At 36.3% G+C, this 17,828-nt stretch overlaps 2 protein-coding genes across 2 annotated transcripts in view; one reads left to right on the top strand and one right to left on the bottom strand.

Annotated features, from left to right (window-relative positions):
- The window catches only part of LOC146166551 (SH2B adapter protein 3-like), a 28,071-nt gene extending 13,297 nt beyond the window's left edge, over positions 1-14,774 (bottom strand). The window contains exons 1-8 of the mRNA XM_083389033.1: positions 14,001-14,774; positions 13,552-13,734; positions 13,021-13,122; positions 12,086-12,186; positions 10,657-10,765; positions 10,128-10,224; positions 8,831-9,066; positions 5,222-5,384 (exon numbers count right to left, since the gene is read on the bottom strand). Of these exons, the coding sequence (XP_083245159.1) occupies positions 5,222-5,384; positions 8,831-9,066; positions 10,128-10,224; positions 10,657-10,765; positions 12,086-12,186; positions 13,021-13,122; positions 13,552-13,734; positions 14,001-14,717 (1,708 nt within the window). The 5' untranslated portion in view covers positions 14,718-14,774. The remainder of the gene's footprint in view (positions 1-5,221; positions 5,385-8,830; positions 9,067-10,127; positions 10,225-10,656; positions 10,766-12,085; positions 12,187-13,020; positions 13,123-13,551; positions 13,735-14,000) is intronic.
- A 1,305-nt stretch (positions 14,775-16,079) lies between these two features.
- On the top strand, positions 16,080-17,828 carry LOC146166550 (uncharacterized). Its single transcript, XM_083389079.1, has one exon. It carries the CDS (start codon positions 16,199-16,201, stop codon positions 17,405-17,407), a length of 1,209 nt encoding a protein of 402 aa, XP_083245205.1. The 5' UTR covers positions 16,080-16,198; the 3' UTR covers positions 17,408-17,828.

Here is a 17,828-nt window from a genome sequence, read left to right as displayed (position 1 = left end):
CCGTCGAGTCATTTTCAAAAGTACTCTCTAGTCAAGTTTTTGCATTAGCATCAAAATGAACTGTTTTAAATTAAAAAAATAGATTAACTTATTCCATCATCTAGCATTTTTTACCACCTAAAATAAAAACAAGTAGCAAGCAACCGTTTTGTGCCAAAAAATAAATTCCAAATTTTGCCTAAAATTATATTCAAAACCACTTTAAATTAAGTCAAATCATTTTACCGAAAAGCTAATCGAAATCACCCTTTCATATTGCCGTAAGTCAAGTCAAGTCAAGTCGAAACACTTCGGCAAATCTAGTTATTTACGAACACGACTTAAGTGCACTTAAGTCAAGTAATTGACTATACTTTTAAAGTTAAGTTTTTAAGGTTAGTAGGCAACCCTTGGTATCCAAACTCAACCCTGAAAAATACTTTTTAACGTTTCAATTTATTTTTCTTGCGTTTTTAGCCTAGTAGTTACGTCATGCGTTTCGAATTCGGTCGCGTTACTTTAAGTCCAAAATATCTGGTTTCGGAAAAAATGTCAAGCATAGGACATCTCTAAAAGTAAGTGATAAGGAAGTTCATATTTTCTGAACATGGTAGTAAGAGTTTGGCGCAAGAAAATAATTCCTAAAACTGGTAACAGACACAAAAAAAACATTAGAAAAAATCTCTAGATATTTAAGCGGATGTATTTCCCTTAAAACAGATCAAATTGGACGTTAACCGAACATCACCAATGTACACACAAACCTCTGAGTGACTTGCACTGGTGTGACGCGCAACATTTAACTCGGAAAAGGTGACATAAAAGCCGAATATTTATCGAAAAACAAGCGAGGATTGAGCGTTCCATACCAGGAATTAAAACGCAGCAAACCGAGCTTTAGAAATTAAAGAAAATCAGCTTTTTGTCAGTTTCAAGTGGATATAACGTCAAACGGCCGAGGCAGCTTGGGCTGCGGCGGCGATATTAAAATAGATGAAGCGCACACCGCTAAGCCAGAAGGCTGCCAAATCCGAAAATTGGCTCTGGTTGTGGAATATGCGGGCAGATGGCTGATCGCACACCGATCAGAGACTACCAGGAATAAAAAACAGGCTGTATGACTGGAAATTGTACGTGGAATTTTAAGCTACGCAGACTGGAAATCTACTCTGCCAAGCATTAAAAAACTAATTAGATTCGTAAGTTAGTTTTATGGAGAATGTCTGTTGAAATTTTCTGTACAATTCTTATCATAACTAACGTGCGAATGTTATCAGTTTTTTTAAGGTATTTAAAAACACGGAAACGACTTCTTAAAATATATATGACTTCGGCAACTTAACACCTATGTCAGTTTTTACAAACATCGTTAAAAATAGTATTTTAAAATTTCGTAACGCTCAGCATAATTAAACCATTAAGAAACAATACGCTATGATATTACCAACATAATGTTTTACAATGTAATTCGCAAGCACTGGATCTTACGATTGAATAATGATCGTTTTTATGTCGTATTAAACCTTTAGGACGCTGGAATCTTCGGCCTAGTTTACAATTTCATTCTAGGGTTTAGCGTTAGTAAGGAGTTGATGGTCGCACTAGGATCTTGCTTTTATTGCTTAGAGTCCAGCATTAACCAACAACCGCTAAAGTCATAAAAGTTCGAAGCACACGCTTGTCAATTGGCTGAATCAACTCACTTTCTTTTTACGCCCCGTTGTAAAAGTTATTTGAGGATTGGCGCTGTTGGAAAACCACAATGCACCTGCATCGGTGGAACCCAAGTGGTACTAAAACGGTTGCCAGCTTAAAATAATACATTTTTGGTGGTCGTTTTTAAAATGAACTAAACTGTTTTTCGTATGACACACATAGTAACGCAGCTGACAAATATATTTTAAGTGCTGTTCAGTTCCGCGTATAGGCAAATCTAGTAGAGATTTTAAACAAATTTAAGAATCTATATCACTGATAAGGGGGTCTTTAGGGGAGCGTGAAAAACGAAAATGTACTGTGCCTTCGTGATTAAATTTAATATCACTATCACCCGTTTCTAAAAAAAACAAAAAAATAATTTGACTGTTTGCAAAAGCGTGCCTTCTCAATTGTAGGTCAATAGTGAATTATCGAAAGACGTGTACAGACAGAGCCTTTTTAAAATATGTTACTTTTGATTCAAAAAAAGTGACCATCTATTTGCCGGGTTAAAGTTTGGGACAGTTTTGGTTTTCGCATTAAAGGTAGCTATGTGAAAGAGCCTCATGCTGGTGTGTACTGTGGTGCTTCCACAGAGTTATTTAAATGGACAATGCGGTCCTCGGACGAAAAGGAAATGAGGGGAACTGCACCCAATACAATCGCCATTAACGCGAAAGTGTCACAAATGTGCGGATTACATGGTAAAAGTCTGACACATATGGCAAGTCGACAGCTATAAACTTAAACTTGATCCCGCTAAGCAGAAGTTGTGATGCATTATGCGGCTTTAAATAAATGAGGCCCAACAATAACGGACATAATCCTTTATTGCAGAGCTATACAAAAACGGAAGAAAAGGGCACAATCTGTTTTTGGGCGGTTCTGTAAATTAGGTTATTTTTGAAAAGTCATTAAAAGGTTGGCACACATTTTATAAAAACAAGATCAAATAAATTTTAAAACGTTTGAAGAAAACGTATAGATAAAGTTTTCAAAGATCTAAAATTGGATCACTCAACCAGTCGACCTTTTAAATAGTAACACTTTTTTGGGGGACGATAAGACTTGGCGGCAACCCAGCATACTTATAACGAAAAAACGGGCTTTTTTGGTTAACTGTTTCCAAAAAAAATAAAAAATAAAAAAAATGTCACAAATGGACAAAAACAGAAGGATATTTTAAATGGAATGCTGGTAACTTGTCTTAACTTAGCGGGCCATACCAGACGCTTTTTCTGGTCTCTAAGTTAAAACCAGGATACAAGTCAAGTTGGTGTTTTTTTGACAATTTGGCTAAACAAAATTGACGGCAAAGGGTTCCCGGTACTGACCAACAGGCAAACACTGACTGTGCGTGGTTTTCGAGTTATTCCGGCACCGTTTTCTAAACTTGGCAGCGGAATTGGCGACCACGCCTATTGAACAAACTAGGGTTTGTGCAAAAAGTACAGCTAAACATGCCGGAAATGTGAAAAACAGTAAGATGAACGTGCAAATGAGAAGGGCAGATAACAGTTTGTCGCTATTCAAGGGTTTCCAAACGGTATTCAATTGGCAGCTGAGGGAGTAAATATTTTGCGCAGTTTGACATGTAGGCTGGTATAGGACTTTTAATAATCAAAACGAATCCGGCATATTAATAATAATTGCGATAAACATAAACATTAAAACCCGTACGCAAAGCTTTTTGGAAAATTCTGCTTACTAAGGAAAAGTAATTTAAGTTGCTTATGTGAATTGCTTGGTCATTAGTCATCACGGTTGCAAAGGAAAGGTATCGAAAAACTGTGTGGTGTTACTTATTTTTCGCACTTGAAACCAGGGTGTTACTGTAACTGCATCCTAAATAAAAATCACAGTTTTAAACATGATTTATCTCGAAAGTAACTCTTCAAATTACGGTTACTTACAACCTATTTTTAACATCCAATTGTCAGACTCTTTAGAAATTCCGTAATATAAATATAAAACATTTCGGAATTGAATAAATGCTAACGGAATAGCTGTTATCAGGCCATGACTTTTAAACCAGGGTTTCCAAACTGTGAATCGTGTGTTTCAAGCGTCGCAAATATTTCCACATCGACAGAAACAGACAACTTAAAGCATTTTGCTTGTTTCTGTAAAAACGTAAAGATTGGCTAAAAGTTCAGAAAATTGAAAAGGTTTTACAAACTGACAAAAATTGAAATCCTTGGTTAACCATGGTGAAATGCATCCTGCTAAATTCGTTTGATCCCATAAAAAAATTGAAGCTGCTTTAGCTTTTTTTGCTACTTGAAATTCGTGCGAATCATAATTTGAAAATCGTCTTAAAAACTCGCATCAACCAACGTGAATACCACTTAAAGCTGAAGAAACAGGGCACTAAATTAACATTTAATTGAATCTATCACCCATTTTGCGTTTCATGAGGATTAAGTACTCGCTTGTGAATCGGAACTCGCGCGATAAAAATATTGGCCATCACTGTTCTGTGCCAAGTAAGTGTCTATTCAACTTCAAATCCTATACAAACCGGCCGAAATACGAAACCAAATGCATACGCCAGACTGCGTTAGCTAACAAAAGTGAACGGGAACTCCAAAAATAGCTGGGGTAAATCGACACGATCCAAGTGAGATATTTCTATGCGAAGTTAATTCACTATTTGACAGTACATAATCATTTCCTCGACTTTGTATTCAGAATCAGTCTACACAGAAGCGTGCCCCAAAAAAGCCGCTCTCAAAACAATCCATTCGCCAAATTAAACATGGCCGTTTAAACAGCTTTTGATATTAAACGAGAAACTCTAATTAGTCGAAGAGTGAACGCGTGGAACATCAAGATTAGGCGTTCTCAATTCAAAGTCTAACGAAACTAAATCAACGCACTCCACATCTCCAAGAGTTGGTACAAATTTAAACATGCCACTTTAGAGAATTCTCGAGAAGTTTTATGACTTTTACGTACATTCAAGACACAGAAACTTTTTAACGCTCATTCATAATAAGTTTTCCGATTAACTACAGATTTTAAACACGGAAGAAATACCACTTAGCTATACTCGTTTTTAGACAAAACCAACTACAGATTTCTGTCATAATGTGATAACCATAATGTGATTTCTGTCATAATGTGATATTGCGTCTCGATTAAAAACGTAACAGCAAAGCAACTTCTGCAATTTTCGTTGATGACGTAACAACAAACAAACTCACTGCAATATCGTTGATGACGTAACAAACAAACTTTCTGTAATTCCCATTGGTGACGTAACAACAAAAAACTTACTGCAATTTTCGTAGATGACGTAACAACAAACAAACTCACTGCAATTCCCATTGATGACGTAACAAACAAACTTACTGCAATTTTCGTTGATGACGTAATACCAACAACCTTATTGCAATTCCGTTAATGGCGTAACAAACAAAGTAATTTCTGCAATTCCCATTGATGACGTAACAACAAAAACCTTACTGCAATTATCGTTGATGACGTAACAACAACAAACTTAATGCAATTTTTGTGGATGACGTAACAACAACAAACTTACTGCAATTTTCGTTGATGACGTATTCTGTGAGGCGAGTTGACCCGCCCGTCTCGAGTGGGATAGGGTTTGTGCGGAAGTACTCGAGCATGGCGAGTACCGAGTTGAACTTGAAGTGCTGTTGGACTCGACACCGACCATCCGACTCGATCGTCATACGAAGGTGCTGCGGGCAACAAAAAAGTCAAGTTTAAGTAGGGTACCCGATAATATGGATCGAAGTCGATACCCGATACTAAGTTGTAGAATCGGTACTCGCCCGATACTAGGCTGGTATCGGTGCCGATCAGATCCCAATTAATTAATTAATGTACCACAGTAAAGCTTTCTATCAAAGACAGCGTTTTATTTCATTGAATAAATTGAATTTGGAATCCCATCCGTCAGCAATTTTATCTGAACTTTACTTTATTAGGGAAAAGGGTCGCGGGCCACTAGAATTATTTCTGGGTCGGATTTTAAAGGCGGGCCGTAGTTTGGTGAACCCTGTTATACATGTAGGCCGATACTTTAGTACAAAAATATGATTTCATTTTTTCTGTACAACGAACAACTTACACATTTTTTGATCCAAAAAATTTGGATTTTAGCATCACGCCAAGTTAATATGCAAAATAATAGTTTAATAATTAATAAAAGTATATGAACTAAAAGGTTATTTGGATTTTAGTTTCGATTAAGGTTTTATACATTTCCCAGGTATATAAAAAATCGGTATCAATATCGGGTATCGGTTGACAAAATTGTAAAAAATCGGGTATCGGTATTGTTCTAAAAAAGTGATATCGGTCGATCTCTAGTTATGGATTCCGCATATCACCAGCGTAGAATTCACCCCCCCCCCCCTGGATTTAAAAGAAGGCTTTCAAATGAGCCTTGACCAAACGGCTTGCTACAACGATCATGACAACCCTTTCTATCAAGCAATATCCCAGCAATGCGCGCGACATTTAATCGATTTCAATGCGACGAGATTTATGGGCGACGGTTTATTTCCAGCTATACCGAGCGTTGTACGCTAAGGCAGTGGCGGGTAAGGGGAAGGTCGACACCAGGTTTTGCGAACGCTCGTGAAATGCCAAGGTGCTGAACGTTACATTGGCTTCCTATGTGGCCCAACGATTCGCGCGATCGTAGTGCTTAACAAAAGCGAAAAACCATCCATCTAACACAGTAGTTATCTGTGGGCGATTACATTTAAACTTCAAAGAGGTAATTTGACAGGACTTCAGCTATAAGAATTGATAGGACATCAACGTCGGAAAAAACACAGTTCGGAATAAGACCAAAATAGCACATAATGGTCGTAGTACCGTCTAAATCCGAATTTTAAGCCTAAACAAGTCGGAATAAGTCCTAAATGGCCACAACAAGGCATATACAACTTTTTACCTAACCCCAAAAACCATCCGTAACTTAATCATTAAATTTCCAAATACTTTTTTAACCGTAACCTCAGAAAGGGCCAAAAATCCGGGGCCAAAACAGCAGCTCTCTACCGGCGCACGAGTATTACAGCTTATTGGCTTTATTATGTCGTTGAGCTTAATACTATGCTATTACAAATTCTGCTTTTGATATTTCTACTTATTAGGTATTATTGTGTGTTACTGTTTTCCCATTTGACAATATGCTGTATGTAATTCAGTTTATATGAACCAGCGTTCCGTGTCATTCACCCGGACTAAAGCGGCTTGTATACAAAAATGATTAATCCAAGGCGTCGAAACGTTTGAACAATAAAGCATGTCTCTTTTTACGTCTATTTGGGCCGTTATTTTCTCCATTAAACTTATGAACAGAGCCGTATATAGTGTTACAAGACAATACGTTTTAATATAATATTTTGCCTGTTAGAAACAGTTAATTTATTTCTATGTAAATTGATTTGTTATACTGTTGCCTAAGTGTAGTTTATTAACTCAAAATTAAAAAAGCGTACGATGCAAATGATACATCTACTTTAGCACAATACACCAAGACTTAGCGGGTGGAGGTTTTGCGTTGAGCGCGGCAAGCCATCAAGTATATTACGACGTTGGCGCACGTTTAAATTACAGGGTTCGATTTGAGCGGCGGACGGCTTAGGCTTTTCTTATTTATGCAACTGGGCTCGTACTGTGCTTACCAGCTTACTAAGCCGACGAAACTCTAGTCACACGGCGTTGTTTTTTTAAAGTTTTTAAGGCTGCGTGGTATATATCCGTTTTCTACTATTATTTTCTTTTTTTAATTAATCGTATTTTTTTTATTTCAATCAAAAAGGAAAATGAATTTTTAAGTTTGGTTTGTAAAAATTAAAGAAAAAAACATGACACCTCAAACAACAAACGATTATTCTGTAAAGTGTCTGTAATATCAATTCAACTTACAACCACCTGATTTACGCAACTATGACATATAATTATGTCAAAAAGTCTGCTAAAAAAACAATGTTCGTGTTTTTGGTCAAGAGGTTGAAAAATCTTCTGCGGGAAATAGTCCGTAAAATAGAGAATTGCACATTTCAGATTGACTATCCAAACAACCTTACAAATATATGGAACTTGCTGGTATCTAAGGTAAACAAAACGTAATTGGCACATTGCAATTAATATGTTCTAAGCCAACCTAACCGGGTGCCGCAGTTAAAATAACATGTGTTATACAAGAAAAATGGGTTAAAGGTTATTTTTATAATTCATATAATACGAATAATCTACCCAACCAACTCAATGCGAAAATCTAAAAAAACAATAGGTTTGCAGAAGTAGGACCAATCGTTCTTAATTATCGGCGTTTTGGTTTTTAATCCAACAACTGTATTTGGCGCAGAATTTCAAGAAACAGACAACGTGCTTAATCCAAGACGCGCTTTGCTGACAGCTAAAGAGCGATCTGTTACGACATAATTACAATTATTGACGTGCCGCCATATGCGTCTGTTTACCGGTCACATCCTAAATATTTATTCTACAGTTTTGAGCAATCCGTCCTGTCACTATGACTGAAAATAATGTAAGAATCATTTTCCTGTGGATAATTACTGTTTGTATAGTTGTGAATGAGTTCTGGACATTTCTAGACGAATTCTACTTCGAAAGCGATTTTAGCGTTTGGTAAAATCTACTTTGACCTTGCGGTTAAGCCAATTTTGACCTTGTGGTAAGGAAATACCACAACCACGTGTTAGGTAAGCCGATTACTGCGATCGGCCAACAAATCACGACGCCTAAAAATTTGCATACCAGACTTTCCACAAAGCACAACGTCGTCGTTTAAACAACGGAAAAAATCGTGGTTAAAAAAAGGTAATTTCGGGGCGGTATTTTTGGTGTGGGTCTAAAAAAACGCACCCTTCAAAGACTTCCAATTCATAGCGCATAAAATTTTAGTGCCTAGTGTTTTATTTAGGGTAAAAAAAAACATGTGTTACACCAACACTAGACGACATAGATGTACAATGTTCATAAATATTACACAATCTAGTAAAAACTAAACTATTTATCAAGATACGAAGTGAAAACTGCCACACAACTTTCCATCTGGTTCGAAAATTTAAACCAATATTCTTCGTACGCTTTAAAAAAACATACAAAAACCTAATTTCTCTATTTAATGATCCCAACCTACCTTAGCGCGACCTTGAAAGTTGAAGGTCAGTACGTGGCCACCCTGCCTCGTTTCAGACAAGCGCATGAGAAATACCCCGTGTCTTCCTCCAAGCACCAGTTGGGTCGCTTTTATCCGGGACAAGGTGCCGTGATACCACTGGAACCGACCCATGTCGGTCGGGGTCACGGCCTCAAAAACACTGTCCGCATCCATGTCGGCATCACCATTAGGGGGCGTTGTGTTCCACGTTCCCACTATTCAAGGCATGAAAATGGATATTATTAAAATTAAAAACTCTTTGTTATATACTTTAATTTAAAGAAGTGGCTCCTTTTTTTTTACCACAGGGCATCACAAACTTTCAATTGTGCACCTCTTTTTATTTTCAGAAATTTTAGGTGATCCTTTAAGTTTGAAAGAGAACACAAACCAGTTTTAGGTGTCTATTTTTCTACAACATAATTTCTAATTTAAGTAAAAATCAGTGTCGCATTGTGTTTCAATAGTTTTAAAAAGCAATTATATACCTTAAGCCAACAAAATGAAATAAAAAACCTTTTTTACAAACACAATTTTCATTTTATTGGAAGTAAAATTAAACGCAAAATTTAACTTAGCGCAGATAAAAATAAAATTACACTTGGATTAATTTTCCTAAACCTTGCATATAGCTGAAATGAAACTGAATACAACATATGGCAGCAAAAATAAATTACCCTTGCGTTAGTCTGTCTAAACTTTGCATATAACTAAATTTAAAGTGAATATAACTTATGGCAACCAATATAAATTACACTTGAACCGATTTTCTGAAAATTTACATATAACTCAATTTGAAGTGAATCTACTTATGGCAGCCAAAGTAGAATTATACTTGTATATATATCCTAAACTTAGCATAGGACTACAAAGCTGCTTGTATACAACATCACAACCTGGACATGCAACTAGTGGTATATCTACCACAGAACCAATGTTTCAAAGCTACAACAAAAAGTCAATATACAATAGACTAACATTTAGAAAAGATACCTTTTATTAGTAAAACCTTTTAACTTATGAAAAGAGTGTTTTAGCACAGTCTTAAGTTAAAAAAATATTTAGGCCATTACAAAAAAATATTTAGGCCATTACACTCTACAACACCATGTTACTTTACTTAGGACATCATATTACAGATGTTGTACAATAAATACCTTTTAACAGGCATATTATACCAGTTTTCCACATCCGGATAAACCTAACTACTACAACTTCAAAAATTGTATAGACAGGCGAAGAATTTGCTGGAGCAAACATCTTAGTTTATTCTTACATTGAGCGGTTGCTACGGTTTGTTCGCTAGATTGATCATCTTCCATTACACCCTCATCTTTGCCCAAATTTGGAGGTGTGCTGGAAAAGTCACTCATCTTGGTTGAATAAACAAAATAACAACTTATTGGAATGGGTATGATCAGAGGTGAAACATATAACCAAACCCTTTTTAAATGTTTAGGAATTGAATTTTGATTCTTAAATAAATTGACGGACAAGTGAATATGCAATCTTTATTGAGAATTATCTATGTGGTAATTTTGGTAATTTATTTTTTTAAAAGTAAAATGTAAATATATATATAATGATGCAGTATTCCTTTAGGGATATGTATTATAGCTTTGGCAATTTTATTTATCCATTATCTCTAAAAGACCATTTTATACAAGTATATATAGTTAAAATCTTTATATCATTGGGAAAAGTATACAGTTGAGATGGCAGGTCAGTCCAAAAAAAATTGGCATTAAAAAAATACAGAATTACCCAATTAAACTGCATGGATTAGAATTAAGCGAAGATCTCACCTGCTGTCCCGTGTCGTCGCTTGAAGTCACTTCTGCCACAGAGTTGGGTGGAGATTCGCGCAAGCATTCTGGCAGGAATGGGTGTTTGTGGCAAGTGTATACTTGTAACCTACAAGCAATGAATTAACATATATCCTAAAATATAACACTTAATGTAAAAAGGTATGCTTAGGTGTGTATATCATCCTTTAAGGTGGCAGAAATTTACAAGTCTGACAGAAGAACTTCATGTTAGGCAAGAGTATTTGAATTTGAGTAAACCACAGGATTGTAATCATATTAACTGCTATAGAAAAATAACTTCTGGTAAGCAGGAAAAGTTCACATTTCAGCCAAATTGTCTTTGGGTGTAAGTGCATATCCAATGTAACAAGAATAAATGGGAAATACTTGTTCAATGTTCATGCATATATACTAGACCAGGGTGGTCCAACTTCTTTTCATCGCGGGCCAAAAACAAGGTTTATTTTATCTTGCGGGCCAATGTTTTTAAATTGCGATTCTTAGGCTTATTGCTGGCAAATTATACATAGTCTATGGCATATATACTAACTTTATGGAATGTATAACTTTGTTCAGTTACGGTAGTTATGAAATAATTTCAACACCAAAAAAAAAAAAAAAAATTGAAGTGATATTGCCAGATTGAACCAAAGCTGACTATCAGTTCGCGGGCCAAAAAAGATGAACTCGCGGGCCAAAAGTTGGACCACGCTGTACTAGACAAAATTAAATAAAGAAAAAGTCAATCTGAAGATTATTTTAAGGTGCATCAGCAGTCAGCACTCAGCGAAAACACCTGCCACAGTGTGTCATTACTTGGCAAAAAATGACACAACAGCAAGTCACAAAGTCCACAAGGATTTCAAGCAATTGGGATGAAAGTCCAACAGCAGAGTTCAAATCGTTTGAACTTTTGTTTGCTTTATTCTGACCAAAGTAACCACAAAGCTACTTTCTGAAGCATTCACACATCAAAGTTTTCCTAACACCCTAATTAGCTTGTTTTGGGTAAAAGGACACAATTTTTATAAATAAGTTTAATGACATTTTTTTAATCGTATTTTGCCAAAAAAATTACCTAATTCCTGATTAGTGACAGCAGAATACTCTAACAAAGCTAGCAATTCAGGTCAGACACTATTAGTATACTTAAACTTCAGCTTTGTTTATTCAGATACACTGATCATGCCTTTGCTGGCGAAAAATATACATACATCTTTTAAGACCTTTTAATAGTGTCTGACCTGAATTGCTAGATTTTTTAGTATTCTGGAGTCCCTCAAAAACAATACGATAAATAACAGGCTATAATACCAGAAATTGTACAATATTCAAAATCCCATAAGTAAAAAAAATTTCAACTCTAAAATAACTGAATGGGAAAGTTTTCTGCAAACAAATAGAACGCTAGAATGAAGAAACCTACTGTTTGTATCCTGCTTTGTTGTTGAGTTCCTCGATGTCGGAGAGCCACGTGTTGTAGTCGAGGTCGCCACTCAGTTTAAACACATATTCATCCAAACCCGCCTAAAATAGGAATTACAAATGTTTAGACGGTAAAAAAGTATACGGCCACATATAGGAAAACAAGCATTACAGGTTTTTTTTTAGCAATTCTTATTAAAAAAATAACTGAAAAAACTATAGCTTATTAAAGTTTTAGGAGGAAACAGATTAACGGTTAACACTTTTTAGGTAAAGTTCCACTCCCAAGACTAAAAAAAATCTAAAATTTAGGCACCATAATAACAACTATGTGTGGATGAACATGGGTTTTCACAAGAAAAACTCTGATCTTGAAGCATTTTGGCATCAAAGGAACAGTGCTTCGCATTTGCATTGCACCTCATTGAGCACACAACAAAGCTGAACTAGGGGCACTGGAGTTCCTATATCCGGCTCGGTTGCACAATAGCAATAGATGATTCATATTCGGTTCCTGAATTGCTCAAGTCTAGACTTCAGACGCTGCTACCCATGCATGTGTCATGTGTGTGCAAGGTTTGCGACTAGGAACTTCAAGGTCACTTGGGTGAAAACTTTTTGGTGGATTTTTTTATCACATGTACGCCGAGTTATTACTATAAATCGTTGGTTGGTTGTGAACATTAAAATCAAGCCTAAATTGTTAAAAGAACAAACTTCATTCATCTCTGATATCATCATATCAAACTTAAACTGTTTCTCGAGTTCGAATCTCACAAGCACAACAGCCCAAAAATTATGCAAAGTTGAAAAGCATTTTATGACTTTTCAAAAAAGGGAAACAATCTATGTCCATACTTTTCCCTAAAGGCACTGTGTAAAACATTTCCATATCAGACATATAGAAAAGCAATTTAAAGCAAACATTTTTCTAACCTTGACAACGAATGTGTAATCTGTGTCTGGCATTTCCAATGCTTTGGTGGGCCGAACTTCAGTGATGTCTGTTCCATATATTGATACCTTGGGCTTGGTGCTCTGTCAAACAATGAACATGACATTAAAACCACACATAAAACCAACGGCTAATTGAAAATTGTGTGCAGCAAGATTGCTAGTAGAAAAATGACCAAAAGTCTAGTACAGTGGAATTCAGGTTAACATGGAAAATTGTACAAATTTTAGACTTACATTGTAATTCAGCATTTTAGGGGTTACTTTGTATGCAGTATGCAAATCACAGGCGCAGTGTATAGAAAAGAAAAACCCTATAGAAAAAGTTGGCCCTGTATAAGTTGCAATCAGGACTGCAGAGTTGGGACTCAACAGAGTCCGTTTATCTTGCCTGGAATCGGACACAAGTTTATATTTTCAGCGAGAATCAACTTTGGAGTCAACTCTGTTTATTGATAACCGACTCCGCAGCCCTTTTTGTAACCCCCAGAAACACATACAAATACTACTCACTTTGGGAGGGCAATATATCTCAATGCAGTAGTCTCTTTCCACTTGCATAAGCACCAGTCGTGCTCGATGAAAGGCAAAGTTTTCTCCCGGCTGTGTAGTTCCCACTTTAAGGTAGCTGGCGATCATGTCAATACGTGTGTGCGTCTCTGATAGTGTCTTTTCGGGCTGCATTAATCCAATGCCCTGGAAAGAATGACAGTTTGTTAATACTACCAAAATATGAAATAAATATACCTCAAAAAATATTTTTAATCTGTTTCTTACTGTAATTTGATTGATCACAGACCTAAAATAAAAAAATCATGCTAATTCCAACAAAACAACCAAAAAATACTCTAAATTAGAAGCAAAACAAACCCTTATTATAATTTGAATGTCTCATTGTAATGTAATGGATAACACATATTTACATAATTAAAAAAAATAATACTTCTAAAAGCAAGCTATACCTTAATTTTTGTTGTGCTGCCTCTTCTAATTCGATTTATCACCGACATAAAGCCACTCTTATTATTCATGTCCGAGACGTCTTTGTTAGATTCAGATTCCTCTAAGGACCTCTCTTTCGACTTCAATCCCCGGCGAGATTTAGTTTTCTTTTTCTTGTTTAGGTGTGCCGCTGAGTCGCCGTTTCCAACAAGAGAGTTCTGACTCGCCAAAACAATGTCATCAGCACTCATCCGTCTTCCCTGCGCCATCTTTGTACCATCGGGGACAAATTCGTCTTGCACCGTGCTACCGTTGGCCGTCACTGACCTTGTGCGACCCCGAGGTTGCATGACACCGGGGGAACCATGGCCTACGATGTTATTCTGACGAAACGCATCTGGGGAGCCCGGCGCCGCGATTACATCGTCATTTGGTAGCACGTCAAGACCGTTTTTATTTTCCACCGCCGTCTCGTCGCTTTTATTGCGTTTCGATTCCCTAAGGAAACAATCTTCAAAATGACTGATGTACTTGTTCATAATGAGCGGAAACAAGGTGGAGCGTATCGCGCACACATTGTATTGCTTCAGGAAAGGCTGGAGCGCTATAACAAAGCGATGTGCGTTCAGAAAGGCTTGCGACTCGCACAGTTGCTCCAGTTTCCAGTCTTTTAGCAGCAATGTTGCATTAGAAGGCAGGATAATATTTGAGCTGCTCTCAGCCATGATGTCGTACATTGGGTCATGTACAACAACCCTGCATCTACTACAAAATGCTTTTGGCCTGTGTTCGTTGTTTCTGTCAATAAATCATTTATGCACAAAGAAAGAACAAAGGAAAAAACAATTAATCAATACTTGGCGCTGGTCTAGAATCCTACCAAATTTATTTTAACAGCAACGAAACGAGTGTCAAAGTTCAGATTGCAAGAAAAGCTTAAAATATGAAAGAATAAATACATAATAATAAAACTTGACCCACCTAAACCCTAACTCTCATCCTATTCCCAAATATTTTAGCAATATAAACCCTGGACGAAAATGTGGTAGGACTCTAGACCAATGCCGGTTAAACAATATTAATAAATAATAATGCTTGACCCACCCTCAATCAAACACTAAGACACCCTAACCCAAATATTGTGCGCTGCTTTAATATTTTTTTCAACGCTTTGGTAGGATTCTAGACCAGCGCTGAATAAAAATATGCTTAAAATAGAATTATATGGAAATGCAATTAACAAACCGTTTCAAATTTCATTAACCAAAGACAAAGAATTTTGCTTTTAAATGCCCTGCACATAAATCAGCAAATGCCAAAATACAATCCAAACTACACACAATAAGGTTTTAACGTTGTTTTAATGCCAACAGGCAAGTTGCTAAATATATCTCTTCATTGCTGCAAGTTCAGCCGGTGCATGACTACAGTGCTAAAAGGCAACAGCAGGGAACGGTGCCGTTGTGCAAATATTGGGTTAATGTGCAAACAATTATACCAATTTAATAGCAAAGGCATTAAAACTGCGTTGAAACCTGAATAAATTGAATTCTAAACCAAATTATTGCTATCACAAGGTAAAAAACTTGTTTTGCTCAAATTTGTTTTCTTATTTTAGTACTGCAGACCTGGATAGTTTGTGTAAGCATTGCGAAATCCTTTTCTTTGCAAAATCAAAGAAACTTTTTTTCTTGGCCTTCGTTTTGTTGCTAGATGTCGCCAGAGATGTGCGGATTAAAGTCACGGTTGAAACTATGAGCTAGAATACACTTTTATCACGTACCATATTTTTTATTTTGTCATAATATTTATTATGCCTTCCATTTAAAGACAAGGCGTAATTAAAATAAGTTCACCTATCTGTTTCTTTAAAATCACAAAAAATAGAGTTTTAATTATTTAACATGCTCGTAATTTTGCTAGCGCGAAAAGCAACAAATATCTTTTGCTTTGAATGAAGGTAGTCGAAATTTGCTGTCCGTTTCTTAAAACTCTTTATGTTTAAACTTCTCAGGCATAGAGGTCAAAGGTCAATAGTTCAATTGTTATAAAAATATCTTGAGTTATTTTGTTGCTACTTCATGGAGCTTTCCACATAACGAGTCCACAGACTTCTTCAACAAAAGTTCGTGGGAAAGAATCGGCGCCGTGAGTCGGTTTTCGCACCAAATACCGGGATAATATTTAGGAAATAGTAAAGTTTACCCAGGATATTATAATGTCTTGCGAAAATAATACCCCAAAGGCGACCAGTGCTAAAACTAAGAATACAGCTAAAATTAAAGTTCAAGCGGAAAAACGAGGCTACGAAATCGTGAAGCTCCTTTTGGAAAAAGACATAACGCCGGGCTTTTTAAAAGAGTCGGTTTTGTTTCTTGGCCCCCAGCATTTTCAGGATGTGATAGAGGAAAGGTCTATCTTAAAAGTGTGCGGATATCCTTTGTGCAAAACTGCCCTCGTCAATATCCCGACACAGCAGTATAAAATACACAAAAACAAAGTTTACGACTTGTCGAAAAGAAAACACTTCTGCAGCAATCGGTGCTTTAAAGCGTCACAACACCTCGAAAGTCAGATTTCGGACAGTCCTTTGTGGCTGCGAAACCCCAAAACAATGGAGGCCATTACGTTGGTGACAGACGGATCTGCGATGATAGGGGATCCTGTTGAGTTGATATTTGCTGCTCAACCCGACGAACATCTCGTTATCTCAGCTGAAAAAAACAAAGTCAAACAACGAAAGGAAGTTGAACAAAGGGTTAGGTTTGAAGAACCACAGCGTCAAGACTCTTTCCAAATTGCTCTTGGAAAAATAAAAGAGTGGATGACAAAAGATTCACTCATTGTATTAAAATTAATAGATGTTCCAATGGAGTTGCCGGTTGAAGATGATTTAGTCGAGCAACAAAAAACTGAACATGGTGTAGACAAGGCATATACCGAACAAAAATCTACAGACCTTGAATACCATAAGCAGGTCGAACAATTTTACAAAAGGCAGTTTAAGAAATCACAAAAGGAAAGTTTACAAAACGTACAGTCGGATACTGACTTTCCAATGGTAGACAACCATGATCAAACCAAGATTCGACGAAAAATTCTGTTTGAGAGCCTAACCAAAGTAACAACTGACCTTTTCCCTAGTCTGCAGCCAAGTTTTCTGGCTGCCAAGCTTAAACCTCTTGTCAGTTCGTTTGAATTAACAAGCTCCAACGTTTGCATAAAAACGTCAGTGATGCCTTTGATTTCCATCCTTGTTGTGCACTTACTTGACAGAAATGATGAAACCATGCGCATGCAAACACTTGAAGCAGAACCGATGCTGGAAATGTTTCTTAAAGCTTTAAACCTTAATTTAAGTAATATTCGTGGTTTATTGGACCAAGTTATTTCCCAAAAACTAAAGCAAATCACTGAAAGTTGCTAGTAATCATATTTATTGTCGTGTATTTGCCTACAACTGTGTTTTAAATTTGATTTTACTTCATAAAGTTTATTAACAAAGATTACTGTTCAGGGTTGAGCAGTGACAGTCATTTTTATGTAGCCCGAATTTTTTCTTGGATTTTATGCCACTGACAAACACTAAGTTTAAATAGTTGTAACTGAACTTTACTCCTAATTTATTTAGCAATTGTCGTGTTAAATTATTTTTTTTAACAAAATATGTAACCTATTTTGTTGTTTTTTTGCATTGATTCTATCAAACTTGAAACATTTTAACACTTGTCTAAGTTCACCAATTTTATAAAAATAAATGAATAGCAAACCTCATTAAAAACATGCGAATAAAACTGTGTCCATGTTTATTTATAATTATTTTAACAATTTTTCTCTCCTCTATTCAG

The sequence above is a fragment of the Ascidiella aspersa genome, chromosome 1 (genome assembly GCF_963924565.1).
Source record: "Ascidiella aspersa chromosome 1, kaAscAspe10.2, whole genome shotgun sequence".
Classification (NCBI taxonomy): Eukaryota; Metazoa; Chordata; class Ascidiacea; order Phlebobranchia; family Ascidiidae; genus Ascidiella; species Ascidiella aspersa.
The sequence above is the reverse complement of the archived record's forward strand: the minus strand, read 5'-3'. Positions and strand labels throughout refer to the sequence as shown.